The sequence below is a fragment of the Pyxicephalus adspersus genome, chromosome 7, assembly GCF_032062135.1.
Source record: "Pyxicephalus adspersus chromosome 7, UCB_Pads_2.0, whole genome shotgun sequence".
Taxonomy (NCBI): domain Eukaryota; kingdom Metazoa; phylum Chordata; class Amphibia; order Anura; family Pyxicephalidae; genus Pyxicephalus; species Pyxicephalus adspersus.
The window spans coordinates 78,115,481-78,133,074 of record NC_092864.1 but is presented as its reverse complement, the minus strand read 5'-3'; the positions used below and the strand labels follow the sequence as shown (position 1 = coordinate 78,133,074).

General features: G+C 41.2%; 1 protein-coding gene across 1 annotated transcript in view; it reads left to right on the top strand.

Annotated features, from left to right (window-relative positions):
* Nucleotides 1–4,816: 4,816 nt before the first annotated feature.
* The window catches only part of LYPD1 (LY6/PLAUR domain containing 1), a 28,758-nt gene continuing 15,980 nt past the window's right edge, over nucleotides 4,817–17,594 (top strand). The window contains exons 1-2 of the mRNA XM_072419016.1: nucleotides 4,817–4,962; nucleotides 16,212–16,346. Coding sequence (XP_072275117.1) covers nucleotides 4,908–4,962; nucleotides 16,212–16,346 — 190 coding nt within the window. The 5' untranslated portion in view covers nucleotides 4,817–4,907. The remainder of the gene's footprint in view (nucleotides 4,963–16,211; nucleotides 16,347–17,594) is intronic.

Genomic DNA, 17,594 nt, shown 5'->3' with positions numbered 1-17,594 from the left:
AAAAAATACAGATATTTCAGCCTTTTAATACCTCTTGCTATTTACCAAAGAAGTCTGTTTGGTACAGGTGCATTTTTGCCCGACTAAGTAAAATATGAGCGGTAGACGCAGAGGAAGACGTGGCATTGGGCGACCTTGTAGCAGCAAACTGTTGGAGGCAGCAGCACAAGTGGTCAAACAGGCCTGAGATGTGCGCGGAGCACCAGTACGCTGGTAGATGTATTGAGAGGGCGGATTACAATCATACAGTCACGTCATGTGAAGAGTATTGTGGACTGGGTCTAAGGGACCTCAAGTGCAGCAGGCTCTTCTTTTGCACCAGCAGCCAGCACAGCCGTGACAAGAGCTAAGACAGGAGTTAGCGCGGCTCTCTCTTGTTGTTTAAAGAACAGCCTGAGGATCTCTCAGTGCGAATTTCAGAGCAGGAGGCAGACTTTGAGACCTTTGGAGAGTGTGGTGAGCACTTGCTGGGCGAGGGTTCTGGATCATTTGCAGATGTTGTCTTAGATGAAAATGAGGATGATGATGACCGTGATGTCACCTGGGAACCATCGGTGCGTGTAAGGGCTAGCAGCAGACCTGAAATAGACGTAGAGGAAAGGCAGCGGCAACAGACTGGGGATGGAAGGGGCCGCGAATCTGCCTCATGGGAATCCCAAAAAACACACAGACGAGTGTGCACAAGAAGGGGAACAGTCAGAGATGATGTGACCATGGGGGCAGATGGAGCTGGAGCAGACGCAGAGGCAGTCAAAGAAAAAGAGCAGCAGAGTGGTTGCACGCACCTCTTCTGTGTGGTCGTTTTCATGCTGAAAGACGATGAGTGGTGCATAGCAATCTGCATCCTGTGCCACAGACAGATCCGCAGAGGACATGCTGGATCACATTTGATTATAACATCCCTGCTTTCCCACATGCACAAGAACCACAAACCAAAGTGGGAGCAGTACTTGCATTCTCTTGAAGATATTGAGGAATGAAGGGGATGTTGGAAGTTGATGGTATAGAGTTATGAAGAATGGGATGCATGACATTTGAGGTATTAATCAGATATGAGGCATTGAGGGAAGAATGAGGTGTGGGAAGTAGATAGTATAAAGGTAATAGGAATGAGATTATGGAAATTGGGGGATCTGATCAGATATGATGTATTGAAGGAAGAAGAAGGAGTGGGAAGTAGGTGGTATGAAGATAGGTAGAATGGGATGCTGGATATTGGAGGTATTTATCAGATTTGAGAAATTGAGAGAAAGAAAGGGATGTAGAAAGTAGATGGTACAAAGGTAAAAAGAATGGGATGCTGGAAATTAGAGGTATTGATCAAATATGAGGTATTGTGGGAGGTAGGAAATGTGTATAGAGGAGTGAAGAATGGGATTCTGGAAATTTGAAGTATTGCTCAGATATGAGGAGTTGAGGCAAAAAGGAGGTGTGTGAAGTAGTAGGCATCGAGGTATGAAGAACAGGGTGCTGGAAATTGGAGGTATTGATCAGATATGAGGAACTAAGGATAGAAGGAGATGTGGGAAGGAAGTAGTATAGAGGTATAGAGGAATGGGATGCTTGAATTTGGAGGTATTGGTCAGATTCTAGGTATTGAGGGAGGAAGGAGGCGTTGGAATAAGGTGGTAAAGAGGTATTAGGACTGGGATGCTGGAAAATGGAGTTTTTAATTAGATATGAGGTATCGAGGGAAGACGGCGGCGTGGGAAGTAAGTTGTATAGAGGTAATAAGAATGGGATGCTGGAAATTAGACGTATTGATCAGATATGAGAAATTTGGGGACGAAGGGGATGTTGGAACTAGATGGTATAGAAGTGTGAACAATGGGATGCTTGAATTTGGAGGTATTGATCAGATATGAGATCTTGAGGGAAGAAGGATATGAGGGAAGTAGTTGGTATAGATTTATGAAGAATGGGATGCTGGATTTTGGAGGTACTGATCAGATATGAGGTACTGAGAGAAGAAGGAGGTGTGGATAGTAGATTATATAAATTATACAGAGGTAACATGAATGGGATGCTGAAAATTTGAGGTATTGCTCAGATATTAGGTATTGAGGGAGAAGGGGAAGTGGGAAGTAGGAAGTAGGTGGTATATGAAGAATGGAATGCTAGAAATTGGAGGTATTATTCTGATATGAGATTTTGAGGGAAGAAGGAGGTGTCAGAAGTAGGTAGTTTAGAGATAATAAGAATGGGATGCTGAAAATTGAAAGTTTTAATCAGATATGAGGTATTGAGGAAAAAAGGATATGGGGGAAGTAGTTGGTATAGATTTATGAAGAATAGAATGCTGTAAATTGGAAGTACTGATCAGATTTGAGGTATTACGGGAAGAAGGAGACATGGCAAGAATATCATATAGAGGTATGAGGAATGGGATGCTGAAAATTGATGGTTTTGATCAGATATGAGCTATTGAGGGAAGAAGGGGATGTGAGAAGTAGTTGGTGTAGAGGTATGAGAATAGGGATGCTGGAGATTGGAGGTATTGGTCAAAATTGAAGTATTAAGTGAAGAGGGAGGTGTGGAAAGTAGATTATATAGAGGTAACAAGAATGGTATCCTGAAAATTTGAGGTATTCATCAGATATTAGGTATTGAGGGAAGAAAGGAATGTGGAAAGTAAATTAAATTGAGGTAATAAGAATGGGATGCTAAAAATTGGAGGTATTGCTCAGATATTAGGTATTGAGGGAAAAAGGGGAAATGGGAAGTAGGGGGTATATAGATAGGTATGATAAATGGGATGCTGGAAATTTGAGGTATTGATCAGAAATGAGGTATTGAGGAAGAAACAGGGTGTCGGAAGTAGTAATGAGAATGGGATGCTTGAAATTTGAGGTATTGATCAGATATTAGGTATTGAGGGAAGAAGAGGATTTGGGAAGTAGATGGTATACAGGTAATAAGAATGGGATGCTTGAAATTGCAGCTATTGATCTGATTTTAGATATTGAAGGAAGAAGGATGTGTGGGAAGTAGGTGGTATAGAGGTTTGAAGAATGGGATGATGGAAATTGGGGGCATTGATCAGATATGAGGTGTTGAGGGAAGAAGGGGATGTGGGAAGTAGATGGTAAAGTAGTATGAAGAATGTGATGCTGGAAATTGGAGTTATTGATCAGGTATGAGGTATTGAGGGAAGAAGGAGGTGTCAGAACTAGATGGTATAGAGGTATGATGAATGGGATGCTGGAAATTGGAGATATTGATCAGATCTGAGGTACTGAGGGAAGAAGGGAATGTGGGAAGTAGATGGTATAGATGGATGAAGAATGGGATGCTGGAAATAGGAGATTTTGATCAGGTATGAGGTTTTGAGGGTGGTAGGAGGTGCGTGAAGTTGGTAGTATAGGGGTTTGATAAATGGAATGCTGGAAATTTGAGTTATTGATCATATATGAGGTATTGAGGGAGGTAGGGAGTTGTGGTAAATAGGTGGTATAGAGGTATTAAGAATTGGATGCTGGAAATTGGAAGTATTGATCAGATTTGATATAGTGAGGGAGGAAGAAGGTGTGGGAAGAAGGTGTTATTAAAGTATGAAGAATGGGATGCTGGAAATTGGATGTTTTATTTAGATATGAGGTATTCATGGAGTTAGGAGGTTTGGAAGTAGGTGGTATAGAGGTATCAAGAATGGGATGCTGGAAATTGGGGTTATTAATTAAATATGAGGTTTTGAGGAAAGAAGGAGGTGTGGGAACTAGGTGGTATAGAAGTAATAAGAATGGGAGGTTGCAATATGGAGGTATTGCTCAAACATTAGGTATTGAGGAAAGAAGGGGATGTTGGAAGTAGATGTATAGAGGAAATAGGAATGGGATGCTGGAAATTGGAGGTATTGATCAGATTTGAGTTATTGTGGGTGGTAGGATGTGTGGAAGTAAGTGGTATAGAGGTATGATGAATGGGATGCTGGAAATTGGAGGTATTGACTAATCAATACCTCCAATTTCCAGCGTCCCATTCCTATTATCTTTATACTATACTATCTAAATATTAAAGGAAGAAGGAGGTGTGGGATGTAGGTGGTAGAGGTATGAAGAATTGGATGATGGAAATTGGGGGTATTGATCAGGTATGAGGTAGTGAGGAATAAAGGGAATGCGGGAAGTAGGTGGTATGGAGGTATGAAGAATGAGATGCTGGAAACATGAGGTATTGATCGATATGAGGTATTGTGGGAAGAAGGAGGTGTGGGAAGTAGGTGCTGTAGAGATATGAAGTATAGGATACTGGAAACTGGAGGTATTGATCAGATATGAGGTATTGAGGGAAGAAGGAGGGGTGGGAAGTAGGTGGTATAGAGGTATGAAGAATGGGATGCTGGAAATTGGTTTGAAAGAATTCCTATATGGAGTAATATGGGAGATATACCAATATAGGGATGTCATGTGATGGTGTACCATATAGACAGCGATATAAAAGTGAGATATGATAGAAGGAACTTTAAAAGTGTCAGGGTGTGGTGGATGTAGTGTATGATGAAGAAGTATTCAATTATTTGGTATGTTCTTGACGGGTTTTATATAGGTGGTAGGGCTTATGTATAGGACATGAGGTATTTTTAAAGAAGTTATGATCTAGTATGGAACAGGCATTGGATATGGATGAGCTAGGAGGTATGCTTGGTGTATGGGTTGGAGGGGAAGCATGGAGAAGGTATGAGCTGTGGTTGGGGTATCAGTTTGGGATGAGGATTGGAATTGAAGAAATACGGAATAAGATCTGGTAATGGGGAATGAAGGCAGCAGCAGAGTGTGATGGAGTGAGGAGGCGGAGCCCGGGAGGCCGGTGGGCGGGGCCTCGTTGGTGGTGATTTTGGAGCCGGAGATGCTCAGAACGGCGGAGAGGAGCGGAGACCCCCCGGGATCTCTTCCAAGCCCAGATACAGCATGTGGATCCAGCTGATATGCGTGGTGTGCTGCTGCTGGGGGCTGCTAGGAACAGGTACGTACCTACCCTAATCACCGCCAGCCACTTGCTGTCTGTTCGACCACCAGTTTACTTGTCGCCCCGGTTATTTCCCGTCTATTACCCACCACTAGTCTATTGATCCTATCACTTCCCGATTACCCCACCACCATCCTATTGTTCCGATAATAATCCCGGTTCTTATCCTACAACCAGTGATTTGCCAGACATCTCCCTGTCATTACCCTGATCATCACCCGATTACTGCTCGACCACCATACCTTCAATCATCTCCCGATTAGTGTCTGGCCACTGAGTCACTACCCTGGTATTCTATACCCCGATCATCACCTGGATACTACCTTGATCAGCTCCATTTCAACAAAACTCCTGGAAGCTAAAAGACCCCAAATGACTGGAACCCCATTTCTGCTCTGCTATAACCGCTCCCTCTCATAGCCTCTGGTTTCTGATATATTCCCATTCCTTAGCCAAAACAAAAATTCTTATTGATCTTTTATGTCTACTCTCTTTCTCCTCTCTCTTCATTTCATGCCTCTTTTTCTCCTCTCTCTATTCCCTCACTTAACTTTCCTTGTAGTACTTACACCTAACCTCTGTGTAACCCATCTCCTAATTCTTGGGCTCCTCAAACTAACCACTATGTACCCCTATTTTATTTCTGGGTACTTTCCCAAACTCTGTGTTCCAGATGCCTTCCAGTGGCTGTCCCTATTTCTGGGTACTTCCCCCTAACTTCTGTTTGCCCCATCTGTTATTTCCAGGTACCTCCACCTATCCCTTGTGCACATCATCTGTTATTTCTGGTTACCTCCATTTATTCTTTTTGTACCCCATCCCCTATTTCTGGGCACTTCCACCTAACCACTGTATACCCCATCTCCTAATTCTAAGTATCTCTCCCTAACACCAACGTATTTAATCTCTTTTGTCTTGGCACTTCTACCTAAAACCTTTGTTCCCCATTTCTTATTTCAGGGTACTTTCACCTAACCACAGTGTACACCATTTTTTTTCTGGATATCTTCATATTCCAACTTTTTTTTCAGTGTACCTACGCCTATCCTATTTTTTTTTTTTTTTTTTTTGCATGTACACCACATCTTTTGCTTGAAACCCCATATCTCTTCTTTGAATCTCCATCTTATCTTTCTGCTTCCCTCTTTTTCTTTTTTTTTATTTCCATCATAATTGTACTACTTTATGAATCCCTTTACTTTATGCATGCTTCATACTGTCTGGGGGGAATACATTTGGGGGCGTCAGAAATGGAAAAGGATCTGGGGGTTATGGTAGATCATAGACTTAATAACAGCATGCAATGCCAAGCTGCAATATCTAAAGCTAGCTAGCTAAACTTTCTTGTAATAAAAGAGGAATAGACTGCAGAGATGGAGACATAATCCTGTACAAAGCATTGGTCACACCACATCTGGAATATGCAGTCCAGTTTTGGGCACCAGTTCACAAAAAGAACATTGTGGAATTAGAGTGCAGAGAAGGGCAAATAAACTAATAAAAGCAATGGAGGAGCTCCGCTATGAGGAGAGATTAGCTGAACTGAATCTATTCTCCCTTGAGAAGAGACGTGTAAGGGGGGATATGATCACCCTGTATAAATATATAAACGCTCCATATAGAGAACTCTCTTCCCCATTATTCACTTTGATATCATTACAAAGAACAAGAGGCCACTCTTTGCATCTGGAGGAAAAGAAGTTTAAGCTCCGGCTAAGGAAGGGATTCTTCACTGTAAGGTTTGTGAAAATGTGGAATCGGCTCCCTCAGGAAGTAGTTGCAGCAAGTTCTAAAGATTGCTTTATGAAAAAGCTGGATGTTTTTCTAGAAGCACAGAATGTAACTGGGTATTAAGGCTTTAAAGTAAAAATAACAGAGACTGTTGATCCAGGGAACATATGATTGCCTCATGGAATCAGGAAGGAATTTTTTCCCGTTGAAACAATGAAACAAATTATACCAGGGTTTTTGTTTTTTTTTTGCCTTCCTTTGGACCAGTTTTGTCATATAGGATTTTATATCTGCAATATGTTTATTTCCCTAATGGTTGAACTTGATGGACTTATGTCTTTTTTCAACCTAACCTACTATGTAACTATGTATCTGTTTCTTCCCTTTCTGTTTTCCAATCTCTTCTCTATACCCAACATCTCCCCATTCTCATGTCTCTTCTTCTTATCCCTATATATTTACTTTCTTTATGTATTGCTTCTGATGTGCCTCTTTATATTCCTCATTTCTTGTCTCTGCCCCCCCCCCCCCCCCCACTCAGTCTTTATTTTTATATCTTCTCTTTGTATCCCTCTTTCTTAGCATCCCATCCCTCCTTTCTTTGTAAATTAGTCTCTCCCCTCCTGTCTTTCTTTAATGTGCTTCTGCTCTGTACCCCATCTGACCCCTGTTTCTACCCCACCTCTTTTCTGTATGCTTCTCTTGTTCTGGTTTGAACGTCCCCATTTCACCTCTCTGTGACCCCATCTCTGTTTGCTGTCCTTAGAATAAACTATGTACACCATGCATCATCGTTTTTTTCCTTCACCTTTTCATCTGTACCTCCATCTCTTTTCTATTTGTGCCCCATTTCTCTTTCTATTTTACGCCAAAATCTTTTCTGTACAATATTTTCTCTTCACCACATATCTCCTCAATCTGTGCTACAATATCTCCTTTCTCTGTACCCTATGTCCTCTGTTGGTATCCCCACATCCCCTTTCCCTGTACACCGATCCCTCTTCGCTCTCTACCTCTATATTCCATTTCCCTGTAACCCATCCCTCTTATGACCAATCTCTTCTTTCTCTGTACCCTCAAATTTTCACACACACTGTACCCCCATCTCTTCTTACTTTGTACCTTGATAACTTCTGTTACTTTTCCCAATTATCACCGCAGTACCTTGTCTCTTCTTTCCTCTACTCTTCTCTATTCTTTCTATACTCTATTCTTGCTTCTCTGTATCTCCATTCTTTTCTCACTAGGAAAACCCATTCTATTCTCAGTATCCCATAAACATATCCTTTTGCAACTCCATCAGATTTTGTACCCTCATTTCTAATCCCTTTGTGTTCCCAATATTTTCATCCTTCTGCCTCCTTCTTGTTCTACATCTGCAGTCTTATTTGTCCTGTTTTTGTTTTTTATCTTGTGTGTCATGGTTTTACAACCATCGTGCACTTTGCTATCTTCATGGCACCTGGTGTCAGTAGTATTTGCTAGAGTTTTTCTACTATCAGAATAAAAAAAAAATTAGTTTATTTTACAGCTATGCCAAGCCAGGTTCTTTTAGCCCTATGTCACTGCTCTCATTTGAAAATATTCCTGTCTGCTTCTTTCTAAAATGTCTTACTCTGTCTTCCCCATACTTGTCTAGTGCATTTTGCCTGTCTACCTCTACTGTGCATCTACCGTACCTTTCTGTCTCCCAATCTCTATTTTTTTCTCTATGTGATCTCTATTTTATGTTCTCTTTTTTAATCTCATATTTTTTCTCAGGTGGTCTATATTCCAATTAATCTTATTTAGTCTCACTACCTTTGTAATCTCTCTCTTCTCTCTAGCTGTCCTATTGTTATGTTCTCTTTGTATTTTTCATAGTTACTCATATGTTTTTCCAGTGGTTTCCTTTTTAGGTTCTCTCCTTCTGTCTCTCTTCCACTTGTAACCTCTCACTTCTCTTCTCTCTAGTGGCCTCACTCTAAATTTTTTTCATTATTTCTTTTGCTCTCTCATTGTTTCTTTCTCTCTCATATGTTTTTTCTAGCGGTTTCTGTTTTTGCCTTTACTCCTTCTGTCTCTCACACTTGCATAGGGTTTCTTTCACATGTTCTCCATAGTTTCCGCTCTCCTAGGTTTTCGTATGTTATTTCCAATTATCTTTTTTTTTCTTGTTTTTTATTCCCATAGTTTCTCGATCATGTTGTCTCTCCCATAATTTTACCATCTTACTCACTTTCATTTCTGGAACTGTCTTTGTATTGAAGTCTGTAACCCAAAGTCCTCATGATGCTCACATTGTTCTTTGGCTGCCGTCTCTAGCACTCAATTCCTTCTCTATGTCGGTCTTTCAGCATTATGTGTGGGTGCCTGTAGTGCCTCTTTTTCCTTAGTGGGAGCCGCAGACTGTTATTAGGAGTCCATTAGTACCTTTGCAGTAAATGGTCCAGGGCACAGAGAAGGAACAGGATCAGAAAGAAACGATAGGTGGCTGTGATTATTGGTCACTTTGTGCCTTTCATGTCATTTACCTTTATTTTCTTCAGGTTCTCTGTTTCCCATCACAATTTTCTTTTGCTCTTTGTTGTGTGCTAATCGGTACTGACCCTTTTACTAGTAATGTTGTTAATGGTGACTAGAGCAATGCTGTAATGGTGACAGACAGATAAAACTGTGAGAGGCACCTCAGTGTACCCTTTAATGTGTCTCTATTTTAATGGGTATTTATATATTGATCAGTCCTCATTTATCTTATTGTACCTTTTGTCTGATTGTAAAAGGTCTTATTTATGACAGTCATGGTATGTAAAAGTTAGTATCATTCAACTGGCCTCATTGTGTAGTGTTGAAGGTGTTTACTATTCTACTCTACTATTGCTTTCTTCATTATTACTACAACAACTGCTTTAACTGTATTTCTACATCTATCAGCGATGGCCTCCTCCACCACATATAATATACTATCTCTTCTTTCCTCAATATCAGCACCACTACTATGACAATAATAATATTACACAGTATTTATATAGCGTCATTATCTTACACAGCGCTGCACAAAGTCCATAGTCATGTCACTAACTGTCCCTCAATGGAGCTCACAATCTAATGTCCCTACTATAGTCATAACTCACTAATGTAGTCTAGGGTCAATTTTAGGGGGAAGCCAAATAAGCTAACTGGATGTTTTTGGGATGTGGGAGGAAACCGGAGTACCTGGAGGAAACCCACGCAAACATGAGAAGAACCCACAAACTCCATGCAGATAGTGTCCTGGCTGGGATTTGAACCTAGGACCTAGCGGTGCAAAGTTCTAACCCCTGAGCCACTGTGCTGCCCACATTGCCCACATTATCCACATTATCCACATTTGTATAATTACTCACTTCCTCAATACCACCATCACTACTGTCATCATATCTCCATCTCTACTATTGCTTTCTTCATTAATACTACAACAGCTGCTCCTTAAACCATTATCACTTTTAACATTGGTTAGTTTTAGATGCTTATGAAATCATTTAAAATCCATTGCATGTGCATTTGAATTCCTTCCTGTTTTTAATGCATTCATTTATATGGGAGGAAAAGCAGTTCTGCAGCGAGCAGGTCTCCAATAAAGTCTACCAATAAAGTACCATTGCCACCTTCATCAGCCTGAACATTGTTACTGTTTCCTGCACCTTCACTTCTACCATCACTGCCTTATTTGATCTTGCCACTACAAAATCACAGAGCTGTACATGCAAGGATTGTGAACAGGCAGTAATAAATTTGTTTTACTTTTACTTGTTTTACTAAGTTTAGTTCTGCATTAGGACTAGCAGCATTGCCCTTGCTACCAGCAATCTTTCTCTACCCCCAAATTTATCAATTATCACCTAATATCTGGTCATCATATTGACACCTTTAACATTTTCTTCATTAGTGTTTACAAATGCTACCAGCATCAATCCACCATCACCAGTTATCTCACCATGTGCATCCATCATAATGTGCCAGGTACCTTTTATCCTAAGTGCTTAACAACCTCATGCACCCATGGCTTAGCACTATTCCTATTTATCATAGTGTACTACCTGGAAGTCATCATAAATACCCCCACTCCAGACTTCAAAAACAATATTGTTGGTTTTCATAAAGCTTCCTGTAAATGGAGGATGTAGGGATGTTTTTTCTTTATTTTCTCCTTATCGAGTTGGTACACATGGCTGAAGACGTGGTGGAGATGTGTTCTTTACTTACACATGACTGGTGATGTGGTGGGGGTGTGTCCTTTACTTACACATTGCTAGAGGTGTGGTGTGTCCTTTACTTAAAGGACACACCCCCACCACACCCCCAGCCATGTGTAAGTAAAGGACACACCCCAACACACCTCCAGTAATGTGTAATTAAAAGACACACCCCAACACACCTCCAGCAAAGTGTAAGTAAAGGACACCCCCCACCACACCTTAAGTCATGTGTAGGTAAAGGACACACCTCCACCACGTCTCCAGCCATGTGTAAGTAAAGGACACACCCCCACCACACCTCCAATGTGTACTTACACATTGCTGGAGGTGTGGTGGGGGTGTGTCCCTTACTTACTCATGACTGGAGGTGTGGTGGAGGTGTGTCCTTTACTTACAAATGGCTGGAGGTGTGTTGGGGTGTGTCTTTTACTTACACATGACTGGAGATTTGGTGGGGGTGTGTCCTTTACTTACACATGGCTGGAGGTGTGGTGGGGGTGTTTCCCTTGTTTACACATGACTGGAGGTGTGATGGGGTGTGTCCTTTTCTTACACATGGCTGGAGACGTGGTGGGGATGTGTTCTTTACTTACACATGACTGGAGATGTGGTGGGAGTGTGTCCTTTACTTACACATGGCTGGAAGTGTGGTGGGGGTGTGTCCCTTGCCTACACATGACTGGAGGTGTGGTGGCGGTGTGTCCTTTACTTACACATGGTGAGAAGTGTGGTGGAGGTGTGTCCCTTGCTTACACATGACTGGAGGTGTGGTGGGGGTGTGTCCTTTACTTACACATAGCTGGAAGGGGTGGGCTGTGTCCTTTACTTACACATTACTGGACGTGTGGTGGGGGCGTGTCTTTTACTTACACATTACCGAAAATGTGGTGGGGGTGTGTCCTAAAAGACACACCCCTCACCACACCTCCAGTCATGTGTAAATAAAGGACCATACCTCCAGTAATGTGTAAGTAAAGGTAACAACCCAACACACCTCTAGCCATGTGTAAGTAATGGACAAACTCCCACCACATCCAGTCATATGAAAGTAAAGGACACACCCCCACCATGTCTCCAGCCATGTGTAAGTCAAGGATACCCCCCATTACACCTCCAGCCATGTGTAAGTACAGGACACACCCTCACCACACCTCCAGCAATGTGTAAGTAAAGGACACAACCCCACCACACTTCCAGCAATGTGTAAGTACACATTGGAGGTGTGGTGGGGTGTGTCCTTTACTTACACATTGCTGGAGACGTGGTGGGGGTGTGTCCTCTCCTTACACATGGCGGGAGGTGTGGTGGGAGTTTGTCCTTTACTTACACATGGCTGGAAGTGTGTTGGGTTGTGTCTTTTACTTACACATGGCTGGAGATGTGGTGGGGGTATGTCCTTTACTTACACATGGCGGGAGGTGTGGTGGGAGTTTGTCCTTTACTTACACATGGCTGGAAGTGTGTTGGGTTGTGTCTTTTACTTACACATGACTGGAGATGTGGTGGGGGTATGTCCTTTACTTACACATGACTGGAGGTGTGGTGAGGGGTGTGTCTTTACTTACACATTACTTGAGGTATGGTGGGGGTGAGTCTTATACTTACACATGGCTGGAGGTGTGGTGGGGGTGTGTCCTTTACTTACACATTACTGGAGGTGTGGTGACGGGTGTGTCCTTTATTTACACAGGGCTGGAGTTGTGTTGGGGTTTGTCTTTTAATTACACATTACTGGAGTTGTGTTAGGGTGTGTCCTTTACTTACACATGGCTGGAGGTGTGTTGGTGTGTGTCTTTTACTTACACATTACTGGAGGTATGGTGAGGGTGTGGCCTTTACTTACACATGACTAGGGGTGTGGTGAAGGTGTGTCGTTTACTTACACATGGCTGGAGGTATGGTGGGGGTGTGTCTTTTACTTACACATGACTGGAGATGTGGTGGGGATGTGTTCTTTACACACACATGGCTGGAGATGTGGTGGAGGTGTGTCCTTTACTTACACCTGACTGGAGGTGTGATGGGGTGTGTCCTTTACTTACACGTGGCTGGAGACGTGGTGGTGTGTGTTCTTTACTTACACATGACTGGAGACCTGGTGGGGATGTGTTCTTTACTTACACATGGCTGTTGATGTGGTGGGGGTGTGTCCTTTACTTACACATGACTTTAGATGTGGTGGGGGTGTGTCCTTTACTTACACATGGCTGGAAGTGTGGTGGGGTGTGTCCTTTACTTACACATTAGTGGAGGTGTGGTGAGGGTGTGTCTTTACTTACACATGGCTGGAGGTGTGGTGGGGTGTGTGTCCTTTACTTACATATTACTGAAGGTGTGGTAGGGGAGTGTGTCATCTTCCTTTAATTAGATCATATGCACAGCAGGTAAGTCCTTGTTAGGCCTCCTATGTTAGGCACCTCTTCTTTCAGTTCCAGAAGTTGTATACTTACAACATCAGGCCAATGTGATTGAACACAATAAAAATCATCATTTTCTATATTTTCATTGTCAGAAGTTAGAGCAGCTCCTCACAGAGGTGTGTTTGCCACACCATATACATTCATGGAAGTTCAGACTTCATTTTCCATTTATTACCTGTTTATAATAATAGAAGGATTTGACAGTTTCTAGTTGTGTTCCTGGCAACAGTAAGTATTTTACTTCCTCTGTGTCAGGATTCTATGGTTTGCAATGTGCTTCCAGTTAAACTTGTATATGCAAAATTACAATATGCAGACTGCAATCTTCCACAAGATGGCACCTGGTATGTTTTTTTTTAATTTTCTCAAAATATTTCAGCAGTAACAAATATATGATCAGAGGTTTAGTAGAATATAATCCAGCAAATATAGATGGCAATAAAGATGAACAAAGCAAATTGTCTTAGCTCCGGTGATAACAATTAGCTTGGTACAAAGGTCCAGCTGACTGACCATCAGCAAGCTTCTTGTGTAACCAGGTTGTGGTAGCTGTTGGTATCTGTGGGACTTTTTCAGCAATACTGAACATTGTTTGTCATCAATCTAAGTAACAACGTCAGTTCACATATTTATATAACACGTCCCAACATGTTTAATTCACTGAATGAGGAGCTTAAGTCTCAATTTATAAAAAGGGCTGACAGGCAAGTTTAATTCACCCACCAGCATTGTTTGCTGTGCATACACTGAGCTGCTCATGCCCAGAAAAAGACCAAATGGTGCAACGGAGTAGAAGATGAGGGATTACGGTGCTGGGGGTCCTTTCTGGCCAAGGTAAGTGTCACTTACATGAGAATACCTTTTCTTTAGATGATCAAGTTGGTTGGGAACGTGGAATCACTTTGGGGAGAGCAACAGTCATTATATAGTATGAGGACAGTATGGAACTTAGAGCCCATTGTTTTTATCCATTGCTGTTGTAACCAAATAAAAATCAACTGGCTTGTTTTCATTGGCTTCCGAACATTTAGTAATTCCAGATGTTTGAATCGGTTCTGCACCTAAAACTAAACAGCAGCACTATGTCTGATCAATATTTTTACAGATTTTTGCTGAAATCCAAAAGAAATTAAATGTTGGTAATCCAGACAAAAAAATTGATAACAGGAAGTTATCAATCATTTACACTGTTGTGCAGATATTGACTAGTGTATTTCTGACTCTACTGTTGACAGACTCAGAACCTCTGCTGGAGGTCCAGACCAAACTGCACCAATAAATTTTCGGGCACAATCCACGATTGCTTTGATGACAATTTCTATGATGATTAGAGGAAGTAACTAAGTTACCCCAGGGGTACAAAATGCAGGAGTATTTTCAGTTTTTTTTAGAAAGTCACATGAATGAGTGAAAACATTACAGAAAAAGTTTATACATTAGGTGCTGTTAGGCATAGTACATTGTAGTGTTTTCTCTCAATGCTATAACCTGCAGTTATTTACTGATTTCTTTTATTCATTCAATGCACTATATATGCACCGAGAATCCACAGAATTGCTGTCACACATCCAAACACAGACCAGCAGGTGTTAGGCAATCTAAGGTTTAGGTTTTATTAGGCAAAGTACGTAGTAGTTAAAGTGGACCAAAACTAAACTTTTTACCCTACATAAAAGAGTAGACAACCCTTTTATAAAAGGTAAAAAAAAATTTTTGGGGGGGTTAAAAAAGGGTAGTGTAATTCTGGTTGTAATCTGCCTAAGCAAAAACCTATTCTATAACAAAGTAAAGAATATATTGTGAGTGAGTGCCAAAATCTTTTTTGGAAAGTATTGGATCGGGTGTATTCACCACCCAGGCAAAGGTATTACATGTTTTTTGGCTCCAGTAGATGTGTTGTCTGACTTTCAGTTTGGTTTACTTTTAGGGTCCTGGAGATTTACAAGGGAAATGTCTGTGTTTCCACCTGTGGAGGTGGAATTCATTCAGGCAGCATTATGCTGTCAGGAGCGCAGTGTATTCCCACAATTGTGCGGGAACAGAGCTCCAGGACAAACCTTGCGCTAAGTCTGCTGTATTATATAGAAAATGACTTGAGTGAGCCAGTTATTTGCTCAGCCGACCCACTGTTTTGTTGTTTGTTTTAATTTGCTGACATTGCTGCAATAAAGATACGGGCTGGAGCCTGCATTCAATTTTATCTGGAAGTCTGCTGTCTTATGTTATGGACCATACTGACAACCTGTTCCCACAATATTTAGAGGATGCGTTTTTTTTTATTTTGAATTATGCTGTGTTGGCGTTAGTTTTATTTATTTTTTAATTTAGCGTTCTTTGTAGTTGTACTTCCGGATTGGTTATTTGTGTACTTGCATTGACCATTCCATCACTGCCCATAATACCTACCAGTAAAGAGCTGTATACAAATTTTTTATACACTTATAGGCTTTCTAACCCCAGTCACAGAGCTGTGAAACAAGCAATTATTTAGTCAACAGCCAACAAAAAGATAGATATCTGATAAAAAAATCTCATCAGCAACTGCTTCTATTCCCAAGAACTAACAACATTTAATGCAACAAGCTGCATTCCTCCTAAAGGCTTTTAGCTCTTGAGCCATGCGGCATTCTTAACAATAACCACTACTGGCAACCGGGGACCTCTACATAACGTAAAGATAATCTGTAAAGATGCTTGAAACCCCAATGGCCCTTAAAGGTCAGAAATATATTCGATAAGGTGGCACACAGTGCCATCTACATCAACATGTTTCAATAAGTATGTTCAGGTCATAATTATGGCCAAGTTTAATTTTAAATTTGACTTTTTTTGATCACCTTTCTCTTGAACGTATCTGACCAACATTTCTTTCTTGTAGGGCTTGCTCTACAAATCCAGTGCTACCAATGTGAAGAATTCCAGGCAGATGACTGCTCCTCTCCAGAATTTATTGTTAACTGTACAGTCAACGTCCAGGATACATGTCAGAAGGAAGTCATGGAGAAGAGTGATGGTGAATATATATTGTCAATTCTGTTTAATAAAATAGGAGTCAGAAGAGAAAAGCATGCAATGTTCCAGAGGCTCTTTGGAGTTCACATTATTGCTGACTTCCTCTAGCTGAAATGGGGCTTCCTAGTTCAAAGCTGAGGATTAGGCAGCATTGTGGCAATTGTTATTTATAGTCCAAAAATGCCCTCTTAATTATATATGAATCAGTATTTTTCTATATTATGTTTTGTAGCATGTAACCTGTATTTTAAAATAATAAATTGTCATATTATAGGTCCTTCTTTCTAATAAGTGGACATTTAACAAAATTTCAGCAAAGTCGAATCACAATTGTAAAACACATTCTTAGTGTTCATCATCCATTTTGTTTGCTTTAGTAACCATGAGAGAAATAAATCCCTCTACCTCATGTTTTCTTTTCATGGTTTTAACATTTGTTTGGGGTCCCTTCATCTCACAACCCTTTAGTCCTCCCTATGCCCTATGCTTCACCACTGGAAGTGTCAGCCTAATATATGCGGAGATGTGGATGTGGGATGGCGGGAACCCCTAATATTGGGCACAGCGGGTGTAAAAACCCAAGAACTTAACACAGGGATTGATCCTAGTTGGTCTCGTTGATTCTGGGACAGGTCCCACATGGGTTAGGGACTTGATTCAATTGTCCAAACAAGGTGAAGATATGGCAAGAGATAGGGATACACTTAAAAAATTTGAAAGAGGAAGAGAAAATGGCTAACTTGGGATAGGGTTAAACAAAAAGAAAATGGTATGTTTAAAGAAAAATATGCTAATGTACAATGTTTCCAAAGCAGAACTGCCACAGAATCAAGGTCTGCAGCCCCCTGAACGTGCCGAGTGAGTGGGGTCTACCTTCACTCAATTTATTAACCTTGTATGGAGTTCTGCAACTTAGATCTGAAGTAAGGGAAACTATACTTTAGTTATACTGTATACTGGATTCAGGGTTTTTCCTACAAAATTACTCCAGAAGCTGAGACGTTATTCAAGCAACAGCTTCCTCAGATCTCCAAAGAACACTGATGGCAGCAATGGCCATCTTTAGAGCTGCTATCTGGTCAGGCAGCCTGTTTCAAACTTCTAAAGATTCATACACACCTGCAATTATTGTAGTTGGAAAGGATCTTTCATGATCCCTTGCATTACGATCGTTCGTCGCCCATCGTCTGTGGATCTGAGCACCATTCTGCTCTATGCAGAGGGGAGGGGGAGAACGACATAGCGGCAC